At 35.9% G+C, this 18,699-nt stretch overlaps 2 protein-coding genes across 2 annotated transcripts; both read right to left on the reverse strand.

The window, feature by feature from the left end:
- Positions 1-344: 344 nt before the first annotated feature.
- LOC131033567 (subtilisin-like protease SBT1.7) lies at positions 345-2,678 on the reverse strand. The gene has a single exon (XM_057964797.2). It carries the CDS (start codon positions 2,676-2,678, stop codon positions 345-347), a length of 2,334 nt encoding a protein of 777 aa, XP_057820780.2.
- Positions 2,679-15,761: 13,083 nt separating this feature from the next.
- LOC131044418 (subtilisin-like protease SBT1.7) lies at positions 15,762-18,095 on the reverse strand. Its single transcript, XM_059216089.1, has one exon. The coding sequence runs from the start codon at positions 18,093-18,095 to the stop codon at positions 15,762-15,764; it is 2,334 nt and encodes a 777-aa protein (XP_059072072.1).
- Between the last annotated feature and the right edge of the window lie 604 nt (positions 18,096-18,699).

Below are 18,699 nucleotides of genomic sequence, written 5' to 3' on the forward strand. Positions count from 1 at the left end.
TCAATGCTAGATCTAGGACAAACAATGAGAGATTGACATAAAATAACAGTGACAAAATATTACAAATATCATGCAAAGCTTAAATCTAGATATGAGGAATGAATTTCTCCTTTCGGATTCATTCTTCCTTGTCTTAGTGAGTTTCAGTGGCTTAGTCTAAACCTAATGGCTTACCCCTTTGTTAGGGTTTCATAATTAATATTATATTTGATGCATTACAAACCAATCACTAAGCTGCATTATATATGCTTGCAAATGACATACTAAGTAGCAGGGCTAGGTTGGATTATCTTATCCATATGGATTGCTAAATATAAATAATATTATATTTGAGCTAGGTTGGATTAGTTTGAAGCTTGCCAAGTCAATACGATCGGACTACGAACAAGTTGTCTTCCACCCTCAATGCAAGTCCAACTTATCTCTCCAAAGCCATTTTGGTCTCCCTCGGAAGGAGATGGAGTCCTTATATTGCTTTCAAATTTCACTATGTAGGTGGCTTTATCGTACAGATTTCTGAACACGAACGTCTGGGGCTCCACAGTGATGCTGACACCAGGAGGGCTCTTCACACTCGCTCTGTATACTACATTACCCTTTGCAACTGCACCCACATTCGTCACTGTTCTTCTGCTCACTTGAGCCGAATTGTTGCCCGGCTTAAACACAACAGAAAACGAAGGGTAATTGAGATCTCCAGCTTCGAAACTGGACTTGGGACACGAGATCAGTCTCTTGGTGAGAAGAGCAATTTGTTTCTTGGTGTAGTTAAGAGAGCATAGAAAGTCTATATAATCTTGCGGTGCCATGTCGTAGACAAGGCCAGGATCCATTGCAGATCTTGGGTCCACGTGGCCTGAGCCCATAGCAAATGGGTTGGCTGCCTCCATGGTTACTGAATCTCTGATCTCCTGCTTTCTATTATCCACAATGTAGGAAGACGTCATGAGAGCAGATTTGATGGCGGCGGGGCTCCAGGTGGGATGGATGGCTTTTATGAGCGCTGCAATGCCGCTGACATGAGGACACGCCATTGAGGTCCCCGAATCTAAAATGTAGTCCACACTTCCAGCGTATGCTGCCAATATGTTGACACCAGGAGCAATCATATCAGGCTTGAGAACAGAAGGATATGCTTCGCTCGGCCCCCTCGATGAAAAAGCAGCCACTATGGGAGCGGCCGTTGCGTTTCCCACAATAGTCAATCCAGTGAGACGCATGGCGGCCGTGGCAGTACTAGTATTCGATGTGCTGTTGATGTAGGATTTTATTTTTTCCCCAGCTTTGAAACTTAAGCTGATAGCGGGAAATTTAAAAGTGTAGGAAAACTGCTGCTGTGCTCCAAGGAGCTCTTCATTGGCCACAATCATTCCTGCACCGCCTGCTCTAGCTACTTCATTGGCCTTCTCCGGTGCGCTAGAGTCATCTGGATCGATCAACTGATCACACAGCACTATCTTATCCTTCACCAGATTGGGGTCGAGACTGCCATCAAGACAACGCTTTGAGCTGTTGCTGGCGGAGACATAGACGAGAGGGAATGGCCCTTGCAATTTTCCATCTCCTCCTTTGAAGGCGGAGGTGCCTCTGTATATCTCCTGGTTGCCCAACACCAGAGAAGCAGGGAAATCTCTGTCGATGCTGCTCGCACCCACGGTTGTAATCCATGGCTCTGTGTTGCTCAGAGTAGACGAAAGTGGTCCTCGATTGCCTGCCCCGGCAGAAACAAATACTCCCTTTTCTGTCGCTCCAAACGCTGCAATGGCTCTGATATTCATGTGGAATGGCACGTCTTCTGAGCTAATTGAGATAGAAAGGATGTCGACGCCATCAGCAATGGCGTGTTCCATGGCAGCAGCCACGTCGCTGTCGTCGCATCTGCCTTCAGGCGCCCAACATGCTTTGTAGATGGCCAGCCTGGCATGAGGAGCCATTCCTCTGGCCGTTCCACTGGCGAAACCGAGTAAACTGGCACCCGTTACCGCAGCTCCTGCGGCAGTTGAGGCTGTATGAGTGCCGTGGCCGTGGGCGTCTCTGGGAGACATGTATTCCAACGTTTCATTGATTTTAGAAACATTATTTTGGAAGCCTTTGTAGAAGTATCGAGCTCCAATGATTTTTCTATTGCAATGTGACGAATTGAAGGCCTGCCCGCTTTCACATGTGCCTTTCCATCTCGAGGGAACAGGTCCAAGCCCTGCATCATTGAAGCTTTTGCTTTCAGGCCATATGCCTGTGTCAATCACGCCCACGATGATATCTTCGCCACCAGTGGAGTATTGAGACCATAATCCAGGAGAAGAAGAGGAGGAGGATGAGAGACCCAGAAACTCTGGCGTGTGTGTAGTGGCAACTTTATTGAGGGAGGAAGGGACCACGGCCAAGCACCCCCCCATACTCTCCATGGCGTCAGCCTCTGCTTCGCTTAGCCTCGCAGCAAAGCCGTGCAAGAGAGTATCATATGTGTATAGCAACTCATTCGCATTTGATTCTGAGACCTGGCTGAGCATTGAAGCGTACCAGTGTTGGTGTAGATAGAAATGTTGGGGTTTCATGGATTTGATCATATGAATAATATAGGGCTTCCTTATATCTTCTTCTTCCGCCTTGCCCAACGACATTGCACACATGAAAAAGAGGAGGAGAATGAGGAACCCGGCAAGCGCGCTGTTAGCCATGATTGGCTACAAACAAAGAAAATCCAGCACTGAAATTATCTTGTCAGATTCGTGATAGTGTGTGTTCTCTCTCACAATGTCGAGAGCCGTTAAGCCTTCCTACAGAGCGTGTTGGGCTACTTACAAAGAAAATTCGGCTCTAACAATGGAAATGTTATTGAATATGTGTTCACGAAACATGGCAGGCAGGGGCAATTTATAAGCAGAGCACAAAAATGTTGCAGGACAATTGACCGAATCAGCTTATAACTCGGTAAGGGTTTTACTCTTTCAAGCAAAATAGAAAAATCTGAGACGCTTCATTGGAACTCTTCAGGTATGATCGAAATCGAAAAGGAATATTTCGTTGTTTAGAATAAGTCAATTTTCTCGCTCACTCTCTCAACCGCTCCAGTAGAATGGTGATCGTTCCGATCGTTATATACAAATTTTAAGATTTTTATTTTTAGTTTATTTTTTTGACATAATCTCCCCCTGATAAAAATGCGAATCCTACAACTTTATTTGACAAATAATAATAAATTAAAATCCGCAACGTAACTTCTGATTTTTAATAATAAAATTAAATTGTTATTATAAATTTTTAAATTATATCGTGAGGTGGTGTATATAATAGATATTTTGAGATTGTGATTTGTATTATTATAATTTTTTAAAATTATATTATGGAAAGTTGTTACAAGGTCAATATAATAGTTTTTTGAGATTGTGATTTAATGGAGTTTGTGTTTTCAACATTTTTTTTATAAACATTGGTTCGTCACACAAAAAAATATATGATGCATTTATAATATGCTCTGTGTGACTATGGGAAACTATACTCTTGGGTACCTTCAACACACTATGATTCTATTTGTTGTCTATAGCTATCAATCTTGTTTTGTGCTTATTAATGAATCATGAATTTTAAACTTTTTTTTTAGTACACATTTACAATCAGTTGCTTCGTGTATCAACTTCCTCTCGCTTCATAATGATTTACCATGTTTCCTTTTTTACTACTTCCTCAAGCCTTCTTGGTTCATGAGCACCAACAATTATCATCAATGCGTAATTGATATCATAGCCATAACAATTGATGGCTATTTCCTTACTATTTAGTATCTCCTTACAAGATTTCATTGGATTTTGGAATGGATAATGGGCTTGAATTTGACTCATCAATACCTTCTCTTACTTTTGTTGATTCATTAATTCCTTTTGGTTTTAGCTTAAATTTTCTCGGTGTGTATGATGATGCATAATATCCATCTTTTTCTTTTAAAAACTTAACATAAAAACACTTGTAAGGTCACACTCCTCAAAACTGGCATCTTTAGAGATGTGAACTTTATTTTCTATGAAATTGTAAAAGTCATAGGCTTTACCAGACTCATCATACCTAACAAAGATGCATTTTTAAATATTATCATTGAGTTTCCTTCTCTTCTCTTTCGGAATGTGTCAATGAAATACTCATAAAGAATCTAGAATGCCCAACTAAGGATTCGTTTCCTAAACATTCCATGTTTACAGATTATATTTCTAAGGTTTTAATTACAAACTATGATTGATCGAATAAGTTGTTATATGAATTACTTCTCTCCATAATTTATATCCAAGACTATGATCCTTGAGCATTGATTTATATTTTACTTGAATTTTCTTATTCCTTCTTTTAGTTACCCCATTATTCTATGTAGTATATGTAGCTAATATTTGCATCTTAATTCCCTTTTGTTTACAAAAGTTGACAAAATTATCTTAGGCATTATCTAGTTTCAACATTTTAATTTTTTTTAGTACATTCATTATTGACTTGATGTACCATATAAACTACTTGAAAATATCAAATTCTTCAAGCTTGGTCATTATAGAGTAAACCCTTATTCTTTGAGGTAATCCTTTCATGGTGTGATAAATTATCTAGATTTCCTTGTGGAAACTATCTTGACTAGTCAAAAAGATCAAAATCAACTAATTCCAGCTTCTTTAAGCTTTTCCATAGTCAAAAGTTTTATATTTTATTTCATTATAACATAGGATCAAGAGGGTTGGGCTTAACAAACACACTCTAGGTGTTGCCCCACTTAAGTGGCTGGTGTCGGGCCTTTTGATCCATTCCTTTCACCGATGACGTTTTGGTTCTTCTAACCAATTCTGTTAATGGCTACAATCGGTAGTTAGCCATAGTTAGAATTCAAATTTAATCCCACTGCCCTCAAGCTGGAAGATCCACACAGACGCACATAGTCACACTCATCATTAATGAAACTGCAACCAATTTGAATTTCAAATTTGATTTGCAATGTCTTTCCCAATCCTTTGAAATGAGCAATAGGATGTTTTCTTTGGCTGGATCAAAATCATGGCCATAAGAGTTGCATAAATAATTGGCATCCCATGATTTTGGTCACATTGGTTTCATCTTTATCCTTATTTTCTCACTTATTTCATTTCTTCCTTCCAATTGATTCTTCCAAGCGTGCATCTTTTATCCTGCTTTACGCTCACTACAAGCATTCCCTTTCCACTCATTTATCTCTACGCTTCCCCTTCTTCAACATGTTTTTCTGCACCTATTTATATGCTATATGAAAACTTTCTGCAATAAATCTAGAAGGATTTTAATCGTGAGAGGCATATGACGAAGCTTTCAAAATGGCATAAAGAATGCAGGTGTAGATGTCATTTTAGAGGATATCTCATTTGTTCAAGCGTTCATTTGTAGTCAATGCAGCTATTTAGTTTGGAGATTCTCTTTCCATATATTAATCATAATTAGCCAATAAGATCCTTGTGCGGGCTTTTGCCTGCCAAAGTGTCAGCCTTTCGATGATTATCCATTTTTTAGCAACTTTTTGGCCAAGCCTTGTTTCTTGGGTGGTGATAAGACAACTTGAACAACGTCATCTATTGATGTGTTTGAGTGTGACGTGGTGATGAGGTGACATACCGCCTACCATGCCCTCTATGGATGGCTTTGAGAGTGATGTGAAGAGCCTGGATTAAATGCGACTAAAGGTTTCGCTTCTCTAAAGTGTGTTTCGTGTCCTTGGGTAGTGTGTCTGTCACTTTTGTTCAATGCTCATAATTAATTTTGGGTTTTCATTCTCTACATGTTTACCTTTGTTGTGGCGGCACACAAAGTTCACAGCTACTTTTGGGTTTTCATTGTCTGGATACTATGTGTATTTACAATGTATCTGAGCTTGTTGAGGGCTTTGTCGGGTTTCGTTGAAGCAATTTTTTTTCGGTGTGTTTGGTTGAAAGAGAGGTTTGTGCAGAACGGAGGTAATTGTTTTCAGCTCCAGAATTCAGGTACCTCTAAAGATGAATTGATTTTCACTCTTTTCAATTTGAAATTCTCTCGTTCCATTGTGTGCATTTTCAATATGTGTCTTCCTTACCTTGTGGCCTATTTTGCCTCAGTTTGTGTGGTAGTTAACATATTTTTGATTTTTAATAAATTCATAGTTTTTCGTTCTCAGTGTTTTACATATCTCTGTTTGTGCTTTAAGAATCTATTATTTGGTTTGACTGTCTATATCTTCGCCACGTCTCTGCATTTCTCTGGTAGTTATTGAAATTATATTTTAGGTACTCTACGTTTTTAGGGTTTCATCATTGTTGCTTTGCAACATACCCTGTCCCAAGCAACTAAGGATAGTCAATTTTTCTCCTCAGTACCAATCCTGAAAAATATTTTCTGAATCATCTCAATTATCTCAGCCACCTTCCCCAATATTTTGAAAAGGAAGAGGTAATATATGGGGATGCTCTTAAGACATGATTTAACCATCTATACTTTCCTTACCATACTGAGCAAATTACGTTTCCAACCTTCTAATTTATTTTGGAATATCTCAATAATTCCATTTGAGAAGGATAAGGAGGGGGTTTTAGATATGAGAGGAAGCCTCAAATAAAAATTAAGAAGAATAGCAGTCTGGTAGGCTAGGATAGTAGTGATTTTCTCTTGGAGGGATTGGTAGACATTTAAAAAGAAAATTTTGCTTGTCTCATAGTTAATATGTTGCCTTGATATTTTTGCATAATTGTCCAACATCTTCTTCCCACACCTCGCTTCTGAGATATAAGAATCTCCAAAAATGAAAGTATCATAAATATGGTGTGTTAGTAAAAACAATAGTTTTAAAAATTGTAAACATTGTTATCTTTCTTATATAGTAAAATAAAAATAAAAAAGAGAATCTTCTTTGGGTGTCTCTATAAAAACAATTAATTGGTTTTTGCTTGGGATTATGCAATTTGTGGTTTTAAGGGCATGCATATTTGAATTGTGTTGCTTACACACAAGATTTAATGAAAGCTATTCAGATTGTCATTATGATGTTATAGGAAGTGATAGATTTTATAGTATTCTTACAATTAATTTTAGATTTTCATCTTGATGATTAATATATTAATAGCATTATAAATAGTTGAAGGTTAATATGGTTGTATTACCCTTTCAAGATCAAATGATTATTTAGCATATCCTAAATTCTTTTATTGGGAGATTTATAATTATAAAATCTATGATATGATAGATAGGAATATATACATGTGTGTGTAAGAGTGTATTTACTCTTAAGAGGAACAAAGTAGACTTTCAAGTAAATATAAAACTCTTTAAGGCTAAATAGATGTATTTCATTAATGTTTATTTACAAAGTAATTCTACTGAATATTATTACAAGATTGGATTTAGATCAACTTGTACAAGCTTATGGTGATTAGAACCACACCAAGTGGATAAGAGTTGACCTCTTAAGAAAAGTAGTTATGAACTTTCTTTGATTTTGAATGATAAGTTCTAAAAACAACAAGAATTATCCTTAAAATCCATTATCGTTATTCTTCTTAAAATATTGATTTGATATTATCTCAAACCTAATTCAAAGGGAACATCTTAAATGAAATAATTGTGTGTATTGGGAAAGACAATGGTTTAATGGGGAAAATTCATGTTTGAATATGATCGTGGTATGGAATCTTTTGGTGAAACTAGGTTATTGTCATATGATATTGATTGTTTGATGATAGATTAAATGGTGAGTAATGATCTATACTCTAATTGTGCCTTGGATATCATAATACAACTATTGGGTGTTAAAGAAGAGACATTGTCATGAGTAACCATTATTAAGGTCATGATATCTTTTCATGAATGACCATCCCATGTCTTCATGTTTGATATCCTTATATTTTTTTATGAGACTGCTATATGATTTCTTATAGATACTCCTAAATAATCTTAAACTTATGTATGTAGAGATGTGTTGTAGTATCGGCTATGATTATAGTGTTGTATATTTCTTGAGAATTTGAGAAAATTAAATTATGGTTCTGATTGGATTTTATAATTAATGGAGGTTTGATTGAAAATAAGATCCTTGATGAGTTATCAAGTGCATGGATTGAAGATATTACACACATATATGCTCATGAAAGCAATGTATTCTTAATATACATTCTTAGGTAACCATGAAGTTGTTATATCAGTTTAGATATAGATATGCCATATTGCATTATTCCATTACTCTTGTCGAATTTGCATTGTTAGTCTACCTCGTGCGGGGTTGGGTATCTTTTGTATCATGAAAGATTTTGGGGAAGTGTAACTACTTCGTGGTAGGGTGGATACATGCCCCAAAAATGTTCTCACCCTTTATGTGATTGTGGGAGACATATGTCAAAGTTCCTGTCATGATGGTCTTCATGAATTATTTTTCATTATAAATGACCTTGCAGTCTATCGTAAAGGAACACGATCCATTATGTTCGGCCTTGTTATAGTTTGTGTATTAAATCTTTATGTTGAAATTTAATTTTAGGTCTCATTCTTGTATATCCGCACTTGTGGAATAGTAACACTTTATTTTATGAATTTTTCTATGAATTCTGTAAATTATGTTATTTTGAAATTATGGATGTCATTACATCATTTGTCTCTATGTTTCCCTTCTTCAACATGTTTTTCTCCACCCATTTATATGCTATTTGAAATTTTTTTGCAATAAATCTAGAAGCATCTTAATCATGAGAAGCATACGAGGAAGCTTTCAAAATGGCATGAAGAATGGAGGTGTAGATGTCATTTTAGAGGATATCTCATTTTTTCATGCCTTCCTTTGTAGTCAATGCAACTATTTAATATGGGGAATCTCTTTCTAGATATTAATCGTAATTATAATTTTAATTTGAGTCTAACCAAAATTGATATTATTTTGTTTATGATGGTTTTTGGTGCATATGTTTTCAAAATGTTTTATTCAATTAAATAAATTTAAATGGAATTTTTAAACCTATAGAGAGATGAGTTTTAAAATATTAAACTTAAGTACTCTGATGTTTCTATTAATATGTGTTCTGATATTACCAAAAATTTAAGTACATTAGATGTGGTAAGTTCGTAAGGCTATATCTTCATACATAATATTATTATCTTTTTTTCTTAATTATATTATTTTCTCAAACCTCACACAATTTAATAAAAGATCCCAACTCTAAATATAAAAAGGTTAGTTTGTAGAAATAAATCAAATATTTTGGAAAGTATGTGTCACACATGCATTTTTCATCCCAACTTGGCTCATAAGAAAATAAATGAAAAATACTAATTTTGTTAAGAGAAAGAACAACATAACTAAATTTCATAAATTTGATGCTAATTCTAGGATGATATAGACAATAGCATGATGATTCAAACATTCTCGAGTTATCTTAACCAAATTTATAGATGAGTGAAATATGAAGACGATGACTACTCTTTAGGCAAAGCTATTATCAAATAAAAAGAAGCAAATGTATATTGCATTTCTACTACATGGTCATATGTAATGTTTCAATTTATTTTTAATAAACATTGTCAATTTTATTTGATTTATTTTATTATCAAATAATATCTCATGCCTTAATTTATTTATTTATTTCAGACTCTCATGAAATTAAGATCTTTATATAATTATTAATCTTTTGAAATAAATTTAAAATATATATACAATATGTATTATATGATTTTTCTCTATGTCATTAACTATATAAATTTTAAATCTTATACATAATTACTAATATTCTTTTATATAATATTTTAAATTATATATTGTGATTTTAGAATAAAATTTAGAAATTTTCAAAAAATTAAAATCCAAATTCTAAACACATGCAAATCAAAAAAAAATATTATGGAGACTCAATTGTTATTAAATATTTTGAGTAGCATAACAATGACATGATTAAAATATTCAAAGTAGGTCAATGGTTATTTAGAGAGCTTCCTCAATTTCCGAAAAAATAGTGAATTTTTTAGATTTTTCAAAAGTGAAAATACATATGTTTAGATTGATTTAATTGATTTTGTGGACTATATATTTGATTTAGAGTTAACTGGTTTGATTGACCAATTAACTCAATTGATTGATTAGTCAAATAACCTAGAACTAATTTAATTAACTCAATTGATTGATTAGTTAAATAACCTGAATCTAACTTGTTTAATTAGTAAAATAACTTGAATCAAAAAAATATTTAATTAAGTTAACATAAATTAAATGTGGATGAGGATAATTATGATTATTTATTTATTTTAACTAGGTATATGTGCATGTATTATTGTTGGTTAATAGATTTTGTTCTCTTCAAAATATGACAGTATCGACTCTTAGCCCCGAATAAGAGAGCAAACTATTAACAACAGTCGGAGAAGTTGCTATGGCTTTGCAACTTTCCTTTCAATTTTAGAGGTACAAATCCATCTTATGATATCAATTTAGGTTATTTTGGGTATGCTTTTAACTAGAAAGCAGGAAAGGTAAACTTTACAAAATAAAGAGGAAGGAAAACATGAGATTAATTACACATGACCATCACATCAAAGTATAAAGATCAATTTCCATATATCTTAAACACAAATCATTTACCAACATTCATACAAATATTTTTACTAATGAATGATCACCGCATAAAATAAATCACAAACAAGAACATTCATAATATCGAATGTAAATTCACAATAATGTAGGAAACCACTATTCGTTATAGCACAAATTCTAAATAAAGAACAGATATTCCCACATTCAATCAATCATTCAGATATAAATATTGATGATAGCATCAAATATAGATCAGAGCTCTGATTGAATCAGCACAAAGTCTCCTTCAAACAGAATTCCATTAAACTTTCATAAAATTACAATATTGCTGCTAACTGAAATTTGGATCCTTTAAGTTCCAAATCGAAACTGTTAACAATGATTCCTACCAACCTTAAATAGTTTGACCATAAACTAATCAAAATAATGACTTCTTGGAGACAACCAATTAAAGAGAGTTTAAGAATAACTTCCAACTAAACGGTCCACTAGGACCAATAGTATGAGCAAGGACTTTAAAAATTGAACAACTAAGTAGGAAACAAGAAATCAAACAATCACATCCTCGTTGCTTCTTTATCTTTATGTTGAAATTTAATTTTAGGTCCCATTCTTGTTATAGCTTGGGTAAGTGAACATAGTGAGCAGCTCCATAGAATTTTTTTTTAACATAACCCTTACTATCAAAATCGATCCTTATGGGTAGGGAACAAAAACCAATCTTAGCTAGAAGTTTATCAAAAAATTTTGGAGATTCATTATTTCTACAAGAAAATTGAGACAAGCTCATAGGAAAAGAGTACCCTTTCTTTCTCATTTGTATATATTTTGTATTAACAAAGGTCATATAACGACATAGTTCCAAGAAGAGATAATTAGAGGCATACTTGGGTAATCTTAATCTAGCCTTTTCATAAACTCCTATTCTCAATTATGAGAAAATTATGTACTGAATATAGAAGCTACCATAATATTGAATTAGGGCCATAGCCTCCTCTGATATTCTCTTTTCAGGGTTTACTTCAATGTCTTTTATGATTGTCATGAATAAAGTGTCATGGATGTGAGAGAAATTCCTCATACCGTCTCTTTTATGTAATTGAGGGAAACAATTATAAACATGGACACCATTTGTGACATTTCCAACTTGTCTCAAACCCAGCCAAGAGATTCTCTTGACAGCTAATACATAGCAAAGCACAAAGCAAAAGCATAATTCACTCCTATCATTAAACTTTACAAGTTGTTTGTGAAGGGAATCACATATTAACCCTGCCTAGTCAATCTGATTTCTATCATCACAAACACTGAGGAAAAAATGAAACATCCATTCTTCAAAGAATTTTATCCTAGGTCGACCAACCACACAGCACAACAACACAATGATATCGGTGATATCATCTCTAAACAGCTCCATTTTTATTCGAGAAGGTAACGTAGATGTACTAGGTCAAGGGGATTTTAACCAACCTTGAACAATAGTGTCCAGACACCAATCTATACAGTTCTGAAAGAACCCCCATCCCGAGTAATAAGATAAATTCACCTCACCTTCTCTTTGAAGGATGTGTAGTGCAAGAGAAATATTATATGTATCTATTTTGTCTATCAGAACTTAATTCACACTTTGGATTTCATGGGAGTCGGGATGATAATGTTGCACACAGGAGAGGACCAATTATAGGCATGCAATGGTGAAAGGATAACCTTTAGCTTGAGATATAGTAGATTCAATGACTTTTTGTGTAATGGGACACTTCTCTAAACTATGAAGCCTCTTCTGAATGTCATGCATTGTAAATGGTTCGATTTCTCTATCTTTGATATGGTCTAATTTTCTTTCAATGGGCTGAGAGGGTTTAGGTGCCATAAAAGCTAAACACAGAAGGGCTAGGGTTTCTGATAGAGGGTGAAAGATCAAATTGGGATAAAATAGAAAGGATTTATGAGAAGAACGGATGTTCATGAATGCCAAATTAACAAACTTCCCCTATCTTATCAACAAGAAAACCAGAAATTTTAACAATTTTATGCAAACAGAGATTCTATCCTCAAACCTGGTTTTGTGCTTTCGCCTATACACCCCTTCAAGTTTACCAGAAGTCTCAAATGCAAATAGGATGAGAAAAGGTGATAGCCATATGAATACATGGAGAAATTAATTCTTTTGTTTCGGCGGTTGTCGTACTACTTTGAGATTTGAAAAAAAAACATTTTATTAATGCTTCATTTATTTCCCATTACCAAAAGGTAATTTATTGACGTCATTGCATGAGTTGTCGGTCTTGAGGCTGCTACTATCGAAATATCAGGCAATCGGGTTCTTTAAGAACTGCATAACACGAGAAGTGTGTGTGCTGAAAAAGTTTCTAACGCGTGTCCGGTTGATATGTGACCTATGAGGGACCCACTAACATGATACTACCGGGGATCGGGGTATCGGGTGGAACAAGGCTCAATAATGATAAATCCTAGTGATTTAAATTTCCATTAGATGGCAATAAGGTGATAAAGTGAGGTGGGGCCCCATTGGACATAACCAAGACTTGACGCTTAAAGGAAAGAGGTTGATCATTCAATCGAGGGTTTTGAGAACTAAAGCATGTACATTACTCTTGTAATGTGGTGGTCCCCAACTTGAGGAACAAACTATGGCCCAATGGGCAGGACGGGCACAACAATTATTTAGGAAATAGCTGATTAATTAATTAATTATGTTTTATGAATTAATTAGTCATGGGATGATATATGGGTGATTGAAATTTATTAATTGATATAATGTAATCAATTAATTAATAAGGTGCATTAACATGGAAAAGTCCATAAGACAGTATCAATGTGGCATGATGATGAGCACAATAGAATTAGTCAATTAAGAAATGATAATAGAATTGATTGGTTAGAATGATGGATTTTCCCAAATAGGATTATGATGGATTTAATTAACAAGGTGATGAAATATAGGTGTCTAAATGTTGCCCTTGTTCAAAGGGTGCCACATATAAAAGAAGTGGTGGATTTGTAAATAATGTAGAATAAGAAATATTTAATGTCACCGAGTGTTGGTCCAAAGCACAAGGAAGAATAAAAGAGATGGATGAACACTTGAAATAAAATAAAAGAACATGGGACTAAATAGATGGGTGGGACTCAAAGGATGGGACAGAAAGAATGTTATTTATCAATAGTTATAAATAAGAATAAATGCAGAGTGTTAATAATGTCATGATAAAATTTGTGATGCTCACAGTACATTTTTAAAATTTGAGCAACCTAATTCAATGTATCATGTAAAAGGATGCACCATCATATGGTAGACATTGATAACATATTTTTGATATGAAGTACAAGAAAAATATCTAAGTAGGAAAGTAGTAGGATGGAGCATGATATGGTAGGCCATGATGACATAATTTCCATAGAATTTTAAAGGAGTGACATAAAAATAGAGGCAAATAAAAAGGTATAATTATTTAAGAAAAATTACAAAAACACAAATAAATTGAAAGAAAAATAAAAAAGAAATTATAATTATCCTTTACTAAGTCAAAATCTAAGAAACATTCATATTCATAGTTTTAATTATCCCCAAACAATTATTGATGTGACGAGGTTGGATTTAGAAAGATAAATCCTATCAGAAACCAAGTTAAGATATGAATATCTAATTAATTTACATGTTATTCTAAAATCGACTGGTTGCAAAGCATGTACATATAATCCTGTACGTCAATCTAAGGTAGTATAGTTATCTTAAATACATATATCTAAAACAAATGTGGGAGATATAAAATTTGCAACTATTTTATTCACTTAAAATTTATTTTATTTTATTCTAAAAATAATTTATCATGGCACTAACAAAAAAATTTAAATTGGAGGTTCTCCTTGGTGCCTAAAATTGTGTGAGTGATAGGAAATTAAGGTGTTATATTTTTGTTGTTTGAAGTTATTTGATATGGATAGGATTACATAGATATGCTAAAACCTAATTATTATGCAAATGGTCCTCTTCTTGCATTGCAGTCTGCTCATTCCACATGGGTGATCATTCTTGTGGGGACATTATGGTTGGAAATAGAGGTTCAACATAAGGTTGTACCCCTGGCTCAATAAATTTTGGCTTTTACATTAGTTGGTTCAGTATAGGGCTTGTCACATAGGGAGTTTTTGTTTCCCCTTATTTCCTCATGTTTTTGTTGTTGGCCTATAAAGGGGTTCATGAGGCTCCTTATTGTAGAGTAAGTAAATGGGATTCATTAGTCTAATTATCTAAACTAGGAATCACAAACCATTTACACTAGCAATACATTGAGGAATAAATCAAAACTATATATAGGGCATTTTGTGCCCGCCAAATAGCTTGCATTAAAAAAGGGTAAGAGGATTAGTTGACCCACGATTTAGGCCCACATTTTCTAGTTTTTCTACCTTTTGCATGTTATGAGATAAAGTGACACTTTTTCATGGTGGTTAGGCTTCACACAAACATATTTTGAATATTCCATGACCATTTGACCACCTTTTTGTCGATTGCACAACGTAAGACAAATAGTTGAGGTTTTTTAGATCATTTTTTATTCGATGAGGTAATATTCTTAGTTTTTGAGAATTCAAATGTTTATTATGTATGTTTCCTTTAAATTTGATAATCTAGACTTGTTCTTTTCAATGTTTTCAAGTTAATTCTATTAGACTTTGTGAGATGGTGGAAATTAGGGTGTTACCATTTAGGTTGATAAAGCCACTAATTTTGCCTAACGACCAAACATTAAGAGAACAAAATTAAACTTGATTGATCCAATCCTAAAAGGACTTGATTCAAAACAAGTTAATTCTCCCCTTGTTAGAGTTGAAAACTAAATTTGAATTACAGTTGAATTTCAATGCTAGATCTAGGACAAACAATGAGAGATTGACATAAAATAACAGTGACAAAATATTACAAATATCATGCAAAGCTTAAATCTAGATATGAGGAATGAATTTCTCCTTTCGGATTCATTCTTCCTTGTCTTAGTGAGTTTCAGTGGCTTAGTCTAAACCTAATGGCTTACCCCTTTGTTAGGGTTTCATAATTAATATTATATTTGATGCATTACAAACCAATCACTAAGCTGCATTATATATGCTTGCAAATGACATACTAAGTAGCAGGGCTAGGTTGGATTATCTTATCCATATGGATTGCTAAATATAAATAATATTATATTTGAGCTAGGTTGGATTAGTTTGAAGCTTGCCAAGTCAATACGATCGGACTACGAACAAGTTGTCTTCCACCCTCAATGCAAGTCCAACTTATCTCTCCAAAGCCATTTTGGTCTCCCTCGGAAGGAGATGGAGTCCTTATATTGCTTTCAAATTTCACTATGTAGGTGGCTTTATCGTACAGATTTCTGAACACGAACGTCTGGGGCTCCACAGTGATGCTGACACCAGGAGGGCTCTTCACACTCGCTCTGTATACTACATTACCCTTTGCAACTGCACCCACATTCGTCACTGTTCTTCTGCTCACTTGAGCCGAATTGTTGCCCGGCTTAAACACAACAGAAAACGAAGGGTAATTGAGATCTCCAGCTTCGAAACTGGACTTGGGACACGAGATCAGTCTCTTGGTGAGAAGAGCAATTTGTTTCTTGGTGTAGTTAAGAGAGCATAGAAAGTCTATATAATCTTGCGGTGCCATGTCGTAGACAAGGCCAGGATCCATTGCAGATCTTGGGTCCACGTGGCCTGAGCCCATAGCAAATGGGTTGGCTGCCTCCATGGTTACTGAATCTCTGATCTCCTGCTTTCTATTATCCACAATGTAGGAAGACGTCATGAGAGCAGATTTGATGGCGGCGGGGCTCCAGGTGGGATGGATGGCTTTTATGAGCGCTGCAATGCCGCTGACATGAGGACACGCCATTGAGGTCCCCGAATCTAAAATGTAGTCCACACTTCCAGCGTATGCTGCCAATATGTTGACACCAGGAGCAATCATATCAGGCTTGAGAACAGAAGGATATGCTTCGCTCGGCCCCCTCGATGAAAAAGCAGCCACTATGGGAGCGGCCGTTGCGTTTCCCACAATAGTCAATCCAGTGAGACGCATGGCGGCCGTGGCAGTACTAGTATTCGATGTGCTGTTGATGTAGGATTTTATTTTTTCCCCAGCTTTGAAACTTAAGCTGATAGCGGGAAATTTAAAAGTGTAGGAAAACTGCTGCTGTGCTCCAAGGAGCTCTTCATTGGCCACAATCATTCCTGCACCGCCTGCTCTAGCTACTTCATTGGCCTTCTCCGGTGCGCTAGAGTCATCTGGATCGATCAACTGATCACACAGCACTATCTTATCCTTCACCAGATTGGGGTCGAGACTGCCATCAAGACAACGCTTTGAGCTGTTGCTGGCGGAGACATAGACGAGAGGGAATGGCCCTTGCAATTTTCCATCTCCTCCTTTGAAGGCGGAGGTGCCTCTGTATATCTCCTGGTTGCCCAACACCAGAGAAGCAGGGAAATCTCTGTCGATGCTGCTCGCACCCACGGTTGTAATCCATGGCTCTGTGTTGCTCAGAGTAGACGAAAGTGGTCCTCGATTGCCTGCCCCGGCAGAAACAAATACTCCCTTTTCTGTCGCTCCAAACGCTGCAATGGCTCTGATATTCATGTGGAATGGCACGTCTTCTGAGCTAATTGAGATAGAAAGGATGTCGACGCCATCAGCAATGGCGTGTTCCATGGCAGCAGCCACGTCGCTGTCGTCGCATCTGCCTTCAGGCGCCCAACATGCTTTGTAGATGGCCAGCCTGGCATGAGGAGCCATTCCTCTGGCCGTTCCACTGGCGAAACCGAGTAAACTGGCACCCGTTACCGCAGCTCCTGCGGCAGTTGAGGCTGTATGAGTGCCGTGGCCGTGGGCGTCTCTGGGAGACATGTATTCCAACGTTTCATTGATTTTAGAAACATTATTTTGGAAGCCTTTGTAGAAGTATCGAGCTCCAATGATTTTTCTATTGCAATGTGACGAATTGAAGGCCTGCCCGCTTTCACATGTGCCTTTCCATCTCGAGGGAACAGGTCCAAGCCCTGCATCATTGAAGCTTTTGCTTTCAGGCCATATGCCTGTGTCAATCACGCCCACGATGATATCTTCGCCACCAGTGGAGTATTGAGACCATAATCCAGGAGAAGAAGAGGAGGAGGATGAGAGACCCAGAAACTCTGGCGTGTGTGTAGTGGCAACTTTATTGAGGGAGGAAGGGACCACGGCCAAGCACCCCCCCATACTCTCCATGGCGTCAGCCTCTGCTTCGCTTAGCCTCGCAGCAAAGCCGTGCAAGAGAGTATCATATGTGTATAGCAACTCATTCGCATTTGATTCTGAGACCTGGCTGAGCATTGAAGCGTACCAGTGTTGGTGTAGATAGAAATGTTGGGGTTTCATGGATTTGATCATATGAATAATATAGGGCTTCCTTATATCTTCTTCTTCCGCCTTGCCCAACGACATTGCACACATGAAAAAGAGGAGGAGAATGAGGAACCCGGCAAGCGCGCTGTTAGCCATGATTGGCTACAAACAAAGAAAATCCAGCACTGAAATTATCTTGTCAGATTCGTGATAGTGTGTGTTCTCTCTCACAATGTCGAGAGCCGTTAAGCCTTCCTACAGAGCGTGTTGGGCTACTTACAAAGAAAATTCGGCTCTAACAATGGAAATGTTATTGAATATGTGTTCACGAAACATGGCAGGCAGGGGCAATTTATAAGCAGAGCACAAAAATGTTGCAGGACAATTGACCGAATCAGCTTATAACTCGGTAAGGGTTTTACTCTTTCAAGCAAAATAGAAAAATCTGAGACGCTTCATTGGAACTCTTCAGGTATGATCGAAATCGAAAAGGAATATTTCGTTGTTTAGAATAAGTCAATTTTCTCGCTCACTCTCTCAACTGCTCCAGTAGAATGGTGATCGTTCCGATCGTTATATACAAATTTTAAGATTTTTATTTTTAGTTTATTTTTTTGACATAATCTCCCCCTGATAAAAATGCGAATCCTACAACTTTATTTGACAAATAATAATAAATTAAAATCCGCAACTTAACTTCTGATTTTTAATAATAAAATTAAATTGTTATTATAAATTTTTAAATTATATCGTGAGGTGG

This window comes from Cryptomeria japonica, unplaced genomic scaffold (assembly GCF_030272615.1).
Source record: "Cryptomeria japonica unplaced genomic scaffold, Sugi_1.0 HiC_scaffold_658, whole genome shotgun sequence".
NCBI classification, from domain to species: domain Eukaryota; kingdom Viridiplantae; phylum Streptophyta; class Pinopsida; order Cupressales; family Cupressaceae; genus Cryptomeria; species Cryptomeria japonica.